This window comes from Lathyrus oleraceus, chromosome 6, assembly GCF_024323335.1.
Source record: "Lathyrus oleraceus cultivar Zhongwan6 chromosome 6, CAAS_Psat_ZW6_1.0, whole genome shotgun sequence".
NCBI classification, from domain to species: Eukaryota; Viridiplantae; Streptophyta; class Magnoliopsida; order Fabales; family Fabaceae; genus Lathyrus; species Lathyrus oleraceus.
This window is the reverse complement of record NC_066584.1, coordinates 471,352,871-471,365,082: the sequence shown is the minus strand read 5'-3', so window position 1 is coordinate 471,365,082 and position 12,212 is coordinate 471,352,871. Positions and strand designations below refer to the sequence as shown.

At 36.6% G+C, this 12,212-nt stretch overlaps 1 protein-coding gene across 1 annotated transcript; it reads left to right on the top strand.

Annotated features, from left to right (window-relative positions):
- Positions 1–3,536: 3,536 nt before the first annotated feature.
- On the top strand, positions 3,537–8,867 carry LOC127097919 (sodium/proton antiporter 1). Its single transcript, XM_051036404.1, has 11 exons — positions 3,537–3,672; positions 3,835–4,132; positions 4,521–4,697; positions 4,825–4,953; positions 6,276–6,452; positions 6,696–6,802; positions 7,025–7,145; positions 7,329–7,390; positions 7,505–7,810; positions 7,929–8,223; positions 8,318–8,867. The coding sequence occupies exons 2-11, from the start codon at positions 3,884–3,886 to the stop codon at positions 8,435–8,437; spliced, it is 1,743 nt and encodes a 580-aa protein (XP_050892361.1). The 5' UTR covers positions 3,537–3,672; positions 3,835–3,883; the 3' UTR covers positions 8,438–8,867.
- Positions 8,868–12,212: the final 3,345 nt, after the last annotated feature.

Below are 12,212 nucleotides of genomic sequence, written 5' to 3'. Positions count from 1 at the left end.
TCAGCGATCAAGGCCGGAACAAGCTTGATCCCAAATCAAAGAAGTGTACTTTCATTGGTTACGGTGAAGATGAGTTTGGTTACCGTCTTTGGGATGACGAGAACAGAAAGATGATCCGCAGTAGAGATGTGATCTTCAATGAGAGGGTAATGTACAAGGACAAGCATGATACAAGTGCCATCAACTCAGAACCAAGTGGGCCAGTTTATGCAGATGTGGACGATGTCCTTGAAAGACCCACAGTTGATAGTCCTCAGCCAGAAGAATCAACTGAACCAGGCAATGTGCAGCAGTCTGACAGAACAGAGCATTCTACTCCAGCTCCGGAGTTAAGGAGGTCTTCTCGAGTTCCTGTACCTAACAGGAAATACATGAGCTACATGTTGTTGACAGATGGAGGAGAACCTGAAGACTATGCAGAAGCATGTCAGACAGTAGATGCGAACAAGTGGGAGCTTGCCATGAAAGACGAGATGAAGTCTTTGATCTCAAATCAAACATGGGAACTAGAAGAGTTACCTATGGGAAAGAAGGCACTTCACAATAAATGGGTGTATCGAGTGAAGCAGGAGCATGATGGCTCTAAAAGATATAAAGCTCGACTTGTTGTAAAAGGATTCCAGCAAAAGGAAGGAGTCGATTACACCGAGATTTTCGCACCAGTTGTGAAGCTCAATACTATCAGGTCTGTGTTAAGTATTGTTGCCAGTGAAGAGCTCTACTTGGAGCAGTTGGACGTGAAGACTGCATTTCTTCACGGAGACCTAGATGAGGAGATCTATATGCACCAACCAGAAGGTTTCTTAGAGAAAAAGAATATGGTGTGCAGATTAAAGAAGAGCTTGTATGGCCTAAAGCAAGCTCCAAGGCAGTGGTATATGAAGTTTGAGAGCTTCATGCACAAGGAAGGTTTCAAGAAGTGCAATGCTGACCACTGTTGTTTCTTCAAGAGATATAACTCCAGTTATATCATTTTGCTACTTTATGTCGATGATATGTTAGTAGCAGGTCCAGATATGACCGAGATCAGAAATTTGAAGAAACAATTGTCAAAAGAATTTGACATGAAAGATTTAGGTCCAGCGAAGAAGATCCTTGGAATGCAAATCACGAGAGATAAGCAAAAGGGAACCTTGCAGTTATCTCAGACAGAGTACATCAACCGTGTTTTGCAGAGATTCAACATGGACAACGCCAAACCGGTTAGCACACCTTTGGCTAGTCATTTTCGTCTATCAAAGGATCAGTCCCCTAAGACAGAGGAAGATAAGGAATTAATGGCTAAGATTCCATATGCTTCAGCCATAGGAAGTTTGATGTACGCGATGGTCTGCACGAGGCCAGACATTGGCCATGCAGTGGGAGTTGTAAGCAGGTTTATGTCAAATCCAGGTAAAGCTCATTGGGAAGCTGTGAAATGGATTTTGAGATATCTACGAGGCACTAAGGAGAAGTGTTTGTGCTTTAGTAAAGGTAAGTTAAAAGTACAAGGGTACGTAGATGCAGACTTTGCAGGTGAAGTTGATCACCGAAGAAGCACGACTGGTTACATATTTACTGTTGGTACTAGTGCTGTTAGTTGGATGTCGCGGATACAAAAGATTGTTGCTCTATCCACTACAGAGGCTGAATATGTCGCAGTAACAGAAGCTAGCAAAGAATTGATATGGCTTCAGGGATTGTTAACAGAGTTGGGTTTCATCCAAGAGGATAATGTCTTGCACAGTGATAGTCAGAGTGCAATACATCTGGCAAAGAATTCAGCATTTCACTCTCGAACGAAGCACATTGATCTCCGTTATCACTTCATCAGATCTCTGATTGAGGATGAGGTACTAACATTGAGGAAGATCTTAGGAAGCAAGAATCCAGCAGACATGTTGACAAAGGTGGTGACCATTGACAAACTGAAGTTGTGCTCAACTTCAGTTGGCCTGCTAGAATAATATGCAAGAGAGGTTGCTGCATGATCGAGGTGTGAAGACCGACTGAAGTCAGTCTTCAAGTGGGAGATTGTTAGATCCACAGGCCTACATTTCTAGCCATACTATTCCACCCTCTATTTTTCAATGGTAGTCAACAAAAGAATAGTAACTTTGAATTTTGACCAAGAGAATAGTAACTTTGAAGTTTGACCAAGAGAATAGTAACTTTGAATTTGACCAAAAGAATAGTAACTTTGAATTTGACCACATGAATCCTATAAATACTCATTGAAGTTGTAGGAAAATTCAATTTTTCTCAAGACAATGAATGCATTTGCATTTGACAGAAAAATTGTAATTTGAGAGTTAGAGAAATTTTCTAGTGTGAGAAAAATTTCTGTGAGAGAAACTCTTGGGTGTAATTGGGTTGTGGGTGAGAGAAACTTTTGAGTGTTTGTAAACACAGTGTATTTTTCTCTTTTCAGTAAAAGGTCTGCAGCAGCTCGGAGACGTAGGCATACTTGGCCGAACTCCGTTATCAATTGTGTGTGTGTTTTTATGCTTCCGCATATTATTGTTTTTACGAATCTGACTAAGAGGAAATTCGGCGTAGTTTTCTAACATAAGAGCCCTATCTTTCATGGTCACTCACATTTACAAAGAGGAAATCATTGTATTTATATTTTAAATAATTTAGGCCTAATACCTATGATCAATACTTTATGAGATTATAAGCATATCAATGTAATTTTGAACTTTAATAGAAATATGTTAGAAATTCCTAACTTTAAGTTTTACTAGCTCTTGAGATTTGACCTAGTCCCTCATTTTTTTTAAACCTTTATACCACTTTATTTCAAGGACACCTACTCACTTATGATAAAAAAAAAATATGACAAGCCTTATCAATTGATAAACAAGTCGAAAAAGGAAATCATCTAGAAAATAAAGTCTCACTATTCTTGGAAATCTATTCTATTGGCTTCTTAGACCCATTATTCTTCCAAGATGGTAGTTTATATGATTCGATTAGACATGACATTGATGATGACTCTATCTTTTTTACTGCTTGCTGGTGGTTGTGACGCGCTATGAACAAAATGTATCATGCGAATGAAGTTGTATCTTCCTATACTTTGAAACTCATCGTAGTGAATTATGCTAATCTGTTAGTTAAATATTTTCTCAATCGTAATCAGTCTCATCCAACTATCACAATCACATAGAATGCACACAAAAGTAGTAATATGATTTTGAATGTTGATGACAGCAACCTCGGTAATCACGACGTCTCAGATTTTAGTGAATTGATTTGAAATGCTGATAGTGATTGGATTCACGGTTTGCGAGTAATATTAATTATTCCAACATCCTTAATGCTGATCAAACAACGTTATATCATAGTTTGCATATGGTCTAAAAACTTGACATCAAAGACCTAAATGTGTTATTATGACTTCAATTCCGCCATCATACTTATCTCATAATCTTAATGTTTGACATCACTAAATCGTGATTCTTCACAACATTAAATAACTTCTCTTTAAGAAATAATGAGTTCAAATATTAATGTTGCATCGGTCTTGTAGATAGTCTTTTATTAGAAATTTTCACCCTTTGTTCTGGAAGTTAATGATGCTCATAGAATCTATTTTCTTATCTTAGTTGTAACTTCGATAACATTAAGGTTGCAATATGGAATATCTCAGTTACTCATACTGCTTAGTGCTTACCTGCGTTGCGTCGAGTGAGTGGGGCACAGAAAAGACGGAAAAACAAAATAAAAACAGTTCTTCTTCAAATAAATAAATAAATAAATAAATAAAGCAAATAAAAATGCTATATTTCTTGCTATGAATGAAACTAGTTAATCAATCAATTAATCATTCTCTTCCGTTATTTATCGCAGTTTAGCAAAGATCTTCCACCGTAGTTGTTGGTTACAGTTGCCGGAAAAAATGGCTACGTTTTCAATCGGAACACACTTGTCCATGTTCCAACATTTGGGGAATTCAAGGCTTTCATCAATTCAATCTTCGCCGGCACAATCTAAACCCTTCTTCGCCAGTTCTTCTTCTTGTAGAACCAGATTCGGAGTTCCCAATCCCAAGTTACTCCGTAATAATGTATTGGCACGCGCTGAAGACAAAGCCAGAGATGCTAACTCTTCATTTCAGCCTCCACAAAGTTCCCAGCAACAGTTCCAGGTTCTTCTTTGATTACCCTTTTAACCCTTTTGCTTCTTTATTTACTAATTTTTATGTTTCATGCTGTTTTGCATAATTACATGTTAATGTTAAGGTTAAGGGCACCTCAGTAATCCAGTAAAGATCCAATATTTGTGCTTAATTAGTTGAATTGAATGTTAAGTGGTACCTTATAATCCAGCAAAGATTCAAAATTTGTGCTTAATTAATAAACTCACTTTTTTTTCTTAAAAAAGAGTAATAATCCTCGAATAAGCTAGTAGTAGGAGTACACGATCAAAGGGTTAGTTTTGGTAATTCAGATAGTGATTGTGTTCATTATTAGTACTGTTATTACAAAGCTACGGAATATGGTTCTTATATACTAAGGGGTTAATTTTTGTAATAGGATTTGACATCAGAATCTGGAACTTGTGATCCCCTATGTTCAGTTGATGAAACAAGCTCGCAAGATTTCGGAGACAACTACCAGCCCAAGACTGATTTGCTTAAAGCAGTTGCGGTTTTTGCGGCGGCTGCAACTGGGACCGTAGCAATTAACCATTCTTGGGTGGCTGCTAATCAGGTTCGTTATTGTCATTTTACCTGATTTCACTTCTGCTAAGTTTCGCAACGAAGTACATGCATTTGCAAAAAGATATAGATATGATATATTCTGAAAGTTGGAAGTTCTGTGTGATTTCTCGCGGCAGGATCTTGCTATGGCATTGCTATTTGTAATAGGATATGCAGGTATCATATTTGAAGAATCTCTAGCTTTTAACAAAAGCGGAGTCGGGCTATTGATGGCCGTAAGCTTATGGGTGATACGGAGTATTGGGGTAAATGTCGATCTATCTTATACATGTCTTTACTTTTGAGAATGTCAGTTAATGCTTGATTGGTTAAGAGCTTTATGGCAGCATAGTTATTGATTGATTTGAACTTTATGGTAGTGTAATTATGACTGGCTTGAACTTAATGGTAATTTTTTGCAAATGGTTTAGAACTTAGAACAGTAAAGAACAGAGCTTATGGTTGGTGTATATTAATATTAATAGTATAATAAAACAGGATAAAAGGTAGAAAAAGGGTATATTTTGGTTTCACTGAAAAGTGTGGAACCAAAGAGAACAGAAAAATACTGCTACTGTGCTCATTGTCATGCTTGTGATATAGTTAGGCTACAATATTCTGTGTCAGAAAATGCATAGGATATTGCAGTGACATACACTTGAATATATTCATCTGTTATCATATGCAAACCTATATATTACAATTGTAAAAGATACCACATGATTTGGGATTCATTTCTGAAAATGTACCAACAAGGTTGCTCGCCTCACATACTGTCAAAATAAACTCTATCGGACTATATATTCATGTATGTTGGGATTCAAGTGTGAGTGGTTAAGCCCCACATTAACTGTAAATTGAGAAAACATTGGATTTATTAGAGAAAGGACCCACACATACACCCATCGCCTTAAGGTTTTGGATGGATATGTGGTGTCAAAGTCTCTTGGATACTGTATGGATCAGGGCTAGTGGTGTGGGGAGACACACACTTCTCTTTTTCTTTTTATTGGAGTTTATTTATTTAGTCATATTTGCAAAAGAAATGCAGCCATTGACAAGGATTAGAATAAGGCAATTTCTTATTATAAAAAAGGCAATTTCTATGTATCTGATTTTACCGCAATCGAATTTTTGACCTTTCTATGCCCCTTGGCAGCCTTCAGTTTGAATCACAATTTCAAGTGTGAACCGACATTAGCTAAAAGGGTATTATACTTCTAGGATTGGGGTTGATTTCGAATCTGTAACAGAACTTGTGGTTTGGGATGTTTTTCTTGTACCGTCCAATATAAACTTGATGCAACATTAAAGAGTTGTCTCTGCTCCCATCTTTTGAAATTATTTTATTTATATAAAAAAGATCTTTTTATGTTTATCCAAGTATTGCTACGTGTACTTGAAAAAATATGCTTTCTCTGGCAGAAGAACCATACACAGAATGTGTGGAAAATTGTAACATTTGATGAGATTTCTTGAGTGAATTGCATGTTTACTCTTTTAGTTCAGTTTTTCTCCCTAGATAGGTCGTTTGATTGGATATTCCATTACCATTTACTTTTATTTTTTATGATTGTTTGTACTGTAGGCTCCATCAACTGATATAGCTGTTTCGGAGCTATCACACGCGTCTGCTGAAGTCAGTGAAATAGTGTTCTTCTTGCTTGGGGCAATGACCATTGTTGAGATAGTTGATGCTCATCAAGGATTTAAGATAGTTACTGACAATATTAAAACCCGAAACCCGCGCTCTCTCCTTTGGGTGGTAAGTGTTTTCATCACTTTGACTATGCATTATTTTACCGTACTTAGAATGCTTCTTAGCAAATTCTTTGCAAATTAAATTTCTTGGATACTTGACTACATTAAGTCATCACACATTAAGTACTGTCAAGATTTTTAAAAGAATGAAAGAGATCATAAAAAGATGAATCCACAAGACCAAATGTCAAGTTTTTCAATGTCTTGTGCAGTAATGGAATTTGACAAATTAAAGTTAAATATGCAGGTTGGATTTATTACATTTTTTCTCAGTTCAGTTCTTGACAACCTTACATCCACCATAGTCATGGTTTCTCTGTTACGGAAACTAGTACCTCCATCAGAGTATCGAAAGTATGTGTGTCGTTATGTTATTTACTTTCGGTGTAATGTTCTTCCCACGCGTTAAAGTATTCAATATGTATATTTTCTAAAATGGCATAATAATAGTTGAATATGCATCACCTATGATTTCATTCATTGGTTCTCCATTGAGTATCGAAAGAACTACCTAGTTTGCAGTTTTTTGTATTTCCTTTAAAATCCTCAAGAACTTGCTTTGGATTCTGTTGACAGGATTCTTGGAGCTGTTGTTGTAATAGCCGCAAACGCCGGTGGTGCATGGACTCCTATTGGTGATGTTACTACTACTATGCTGTGGATACATGGCCAGATAACTACAGTGCAAACAATGAAGGTTATCTCTTGGAAAATTGTTGCAATGTGATACATCTATATTTGGATTATGAAATATTTTTGTCTGAAACTACACCGTAACTTATAGTCGTATAAATGAAAAATACATAATTGAAAGCCCTCAATTAAACTTCCTTGGCCAAAGTGAAAAATATATCCATAACTGCATTTTCTTTAATTTCAGGGTTTGTTTTTGCCTTCAGCCATTTCTCTAGCTGTTCCATTGGCTCTAATGTCATTGACAAGGTACTATTGTACTTCAAAAGTCAACCAAGAAAGCTGATTTGAGTAGTCAAATTTTAGCTTAATATATTATAAGTTAATAACTTACTTGATCATGCTGGATTTTCTTCTGTTCAGTGAAGCTAATGAGAAGGGGCCGGAACCTTCCAATGTCCTGGCATCTGAACAGATGGCTCCTCGAGGACAGCTTGTTTTCTCGGTGGGTTTAGGCGCTTTGATTTTTGTCCCCGTGTTCAAGGCCGTCACAGGCTTGCCTCCGTACATGGGGATGCTGCTTGGACTCGGCGTGCTTTGGATCCTTACGGACGCTATTCATTATGGTGAATCTGAAAAGAGACAGAAGCTTAAAGTCCCACAGGCTCTATCAAGGATAGACACTCAAGGAGCACTATTCTTCCTCGGTATTCTATTATCTGTTAGCAGGTAACATTGCTGGTTACGAATTGTGATTACATATCCTTCCCTGACATGACATAAATTTTCTTGGCTACTCGTTTTAACCAGTTATATTTGCAATCAAAACGGAAATGTTTTTTTGCAGTCTGGAGGCAGCAGGAATTCTCCGGGAAATAGCAAATTACCTTGACGCCCATGTCCAAAATAGTGAACTAATTGCAAGTGCAATTGGAGTCATATCTGCAGTCATAGACAATGTTCCATTGGTCGCCGCAACAATGGGAATGTACGACGTCACTTCTTTCCCTCAAGATTCTGAGTTCTGGCAATTGGTTGCATTTTGTGCTGGTACCGGTGGATCCATGTTAGTTATTGGCTCAGCTGCTGGAGTCGCATTCATGGGAATGGAAAAAGTGGATTTCTTTTGGTACTTTAAAAAGGTACTTCCTACTTTTCACTTGATATTAACGATCTGATAGAATAAAATGTTTGTTTTTATTTTCGTAACCGACATCGCTTATTCTCTTTGTGCAGGTTAGTGGATTTGCTTTTGCAGGCTATGCTGCCGGTATTGCTGCGTATCTAGCACTTCATAACCTCAACATCTCCCTTCCAACAACTCTAGCGGAGGTTCCTTTTCTCTCTGGTTCTTAAGTTGAGAATTCAGACTTCATATCATCTGGCATGACATCAAAAGCATGGTTGCCACAGGTTATGATTTTTGTCATGACAAGAGGTTTTATATATATACACGTATATATAGGGGGGGCGTATCAGGTAAAAGTTTGAGGTGAGATAAGCTCATCTTGGCCATTGATGTAGTGTTAGATTGAGGAGTCAAAATCGATTCCTCTCGTGCTCTCATTGGATTCGCCCCGTATATTGTTTTTACAATGAACCTCTGTCATGTCAGAATGCCCTGAAATATCTGCTTCATGAGGATTCGACATTTGAAACACAGCCCAGGAAATGACATTTACATATCTACAACATTTAAATGTGATGCATCATGGGATATAGTCTATGTATGTTGAAATGCTTCAACAAATATTCATTATTTCAAATAGAAACACGAGTTCTATAATGACTTGAAAAACTCGGGCTAAGTTTTGCAATACCATACAAAATTCAAAGATCTCACAAGTTAAACAACAGACACTTGCAAGAGACGTTCTCACTACCGGTCTTTATTCACACTTGCACACTTTATCCACGGCACAATTAGTTATCAGAGGCAATAGCAGAGGTTTTTCAAAAGCTTTCAAGTTTTCTTCTTATTTCACTCTCATGGGAAGCTATACACACCCAAGAAAAACCATAGTACCCCATATATCTCATCTTCTATTTTTCTATGTATGATTTAAGAGATTTTAACTTGTCACTCCCTAATTAAATCTGGCATCTCCGATATTTTTAAATTGTCAAAACTGCTCAAGACTGAAAATTAAATGAAATTTTCGGTAGACAAAAACAAAATTTCCGATAAGTTTCAATTAATTCCTAAAATTTGAATTTTACCTTTTGATATCGGAAATTTTAACCAAAGTAAATTTTTTATGGTGGTATTTGTTTGAAATTTTAAACGTTCGGGATTTTGCCAACAATTTTGAATGGTTATGATTTTATCTGAATAAATGCAAAGTTGTATAAATAGGGGGTCACTTGTTGTTTGATAACTACATCTCAAAAAATGTTTCTTCCTTAATTTTTGATTAAGGCAGGAGTGTACTTCAACGGAGTTTCACCTCCCATAGAGTTCCTTCCGGATGACACCACATCTCTCGTAGGCCAAATGTCTAAGTTAAATGAATTGTTGTCTGATACCGAAAATAGAAAGGTGAGAAAGATCGAGTTTTGTGAAAATTGGATTGATATTGACGGGAGGGTGAAATACAACCTTATTGAGTTGAAGACCGATGAAGATGTGAAGGATGTGTGGAGATCATTTCGCCGTAGGATAACAAAGGGGTCGATCGAGTTAGATGCTAAGATTTCAAGGTCTATTAATGATATAATAAATATGATGAAAGATCCAGAATATTCTTGTAGTGTCTAGATTTTTTTATTTATCACTGTTTTTAAAGTTGTGTTTAAGTTATCTAGTCGATTATCAAATGTTAGTTTATGTTGATGTTGCATGAATGGAAGATCAAAAATATTGTCTAATAAAATTTTTTGATGAAGATGTCTCCGTAATATTCAAATAATATAATAATATACAAAAGATGTCTAAATAGGCCCCCGCATACCATGTGTGCAGCCTGAGCTTAACCAGTATAAACCTCGTCATTTGGGATTACCAAATTCATGAGGTTATTGATAACATGAAATAATATCACATTTTTGGACTCGATTTAATTAAATTATATTACTATTTGTTTCGATTTATTTCACTTTATTCGATACTACTTGGTATTTTTCCTTCTATTTATCTCAGGTAGCTTATTTGAAGCATAAGTGAAAAAGGAAGAAAAGGAGGTGCAAAAAGAAATGAAGAGAAGCAATTTCACTAAAGCCCAGCCCAAAACTACAAGCCATGAGCGTTGAGCCTGTGACGAGCGCCACACAAGGTGTGACGAGCATCACGCCCTGCTGCCTTGTGTTACGAGCGTAACACATGGTGTGACGGACGTCACACCATTCTCCTATATTTTTTGCTTCAGAAACGCAACAGAGGCACGTTGAAGCCTATTAATTCACTTGACTCTTGGAACGTGAGGATTTTACACGGAAAGCTTTGGAAACCGTTACAAAGGAGACTAGTATAAATAGTCACTTCCTTCCAACCCTAAAGCTCTCTCTGCTTCGTTGTTTTTTCTCTTCCGGCCGTGCAAGCATACTTTACAGCATTTACCTTTTTATATTTTTTACTTTATTTGCAATTTGTATTTTCTTTTCCAGTCAATCTTCAGCACTTAATTAATTTTTCACACAATAGTTTCTACACCGGAAACTATTATGTATCTTTTGTAAGAACAAAAATTGTTCTACAACAGATTCCATGATTTTGATGATAACAAAGGATGAAACCAAAAATGGCACCCTAACGAAAAGTTTCTAAGTGTGGAGGGTTCTAAAGAAAGAAGGAAGAGATCTGATGATGTCATCAGATACAGAACCAGATCAGATACAAATTATCAGAAGATAAGAAGCATCTGAAGTAGAAACACGTTCAAGAAAGTCTAACTCTGAGCAAAACAGCAAAATATCAGAAGCATCTGAACAAGAAGTACGCTCTAGAAGTTCTGATTCTGAACAACAGTATGTCAAACTTCAGAAGCTCTTGGCGCTATCTGAAGAAATCATCAGAACTCAAAAGATCAACATCAGAAGCTAGATAGCAGATTCCAAGATCTCCAGAAACATGAAGACTCTAATTATGGAATTGTTAAATAAGGAACAGTAACGTTAACTTCAAATAAAGTTATGGAAATGGATTTCCTAATACAGGAAGAGACGTTAACTCCAAAAATACAAATGATAAGGAACTATTTGTGGTAAGTAGTCATTCAAGAAGTGAAAGTTGCTTTGACAACAAGCAACATAAGATATGGCACTAATTATTATTCAAGAGTTATTATCTGCCATGATTTTTCAACGGATCCTTCTCTTCTATATAAAGGACTGCAAATCAACATTCAGCGTACAATATATACAACAAGATTTTTACTGAAACATCAACACACAAAAATACTGTTTATTCTCTCAATCTTCACGAAGCTTTTGCTTAGTACGTGAAATACTTTGTTCTTATTGTTGTAATATTTGCTTATCTTAGAAGCACTCTAGATTACATAAGCTTTCATCTATTGTTTTATTTTCCTCAAGTGACTCTGTGTAGTCTGTAGACTTGAGAGGACTAAGAGATCTTTCTCTTAGATGTTGTTTGTAAACAATATTTCAAGATTAGTGGATTAAGTCCTTGTTGAAGGCGAAATCACCTTGGCCGGGTGGACTGGAGTAGCTTTGTGTTATAAGCGAACCAGTATAAAATCCTTGTGTGATTTTCATTTTGAAAAAGCGCTTATTTTCCAAACAATTCAAACCCCCCTTTCTTGTTTTTCTCACCTTCAATTGGTATCAGAGCTCCGGCTCTGTTATTGATTTTTCTAATCAAACACTTAACAGTGTAGAGAGATCCAGAAAGAGAAAAACTATGGCCCACACAAATGAAAAGGATAGTTACAATGCTAAGCCTCCTGTCTTTGATGGAGAGAAATTCGATTACTGGAAAGATAGAATTGAAAGTTTCTTTCTAGGCTATGATGCTGATCTCCGGGACATTGTCACAGATGGATACAAACCTCCTGTCATAGAGGATGGAGCTGAAGTTCCCAGAAGTAAGATGTCAGATGATCAGAAACGAGTTTTCAAGAATCATCACAAGGCCAGAACCATACTCCTAAATGCTATATCTTACAACGAGTAT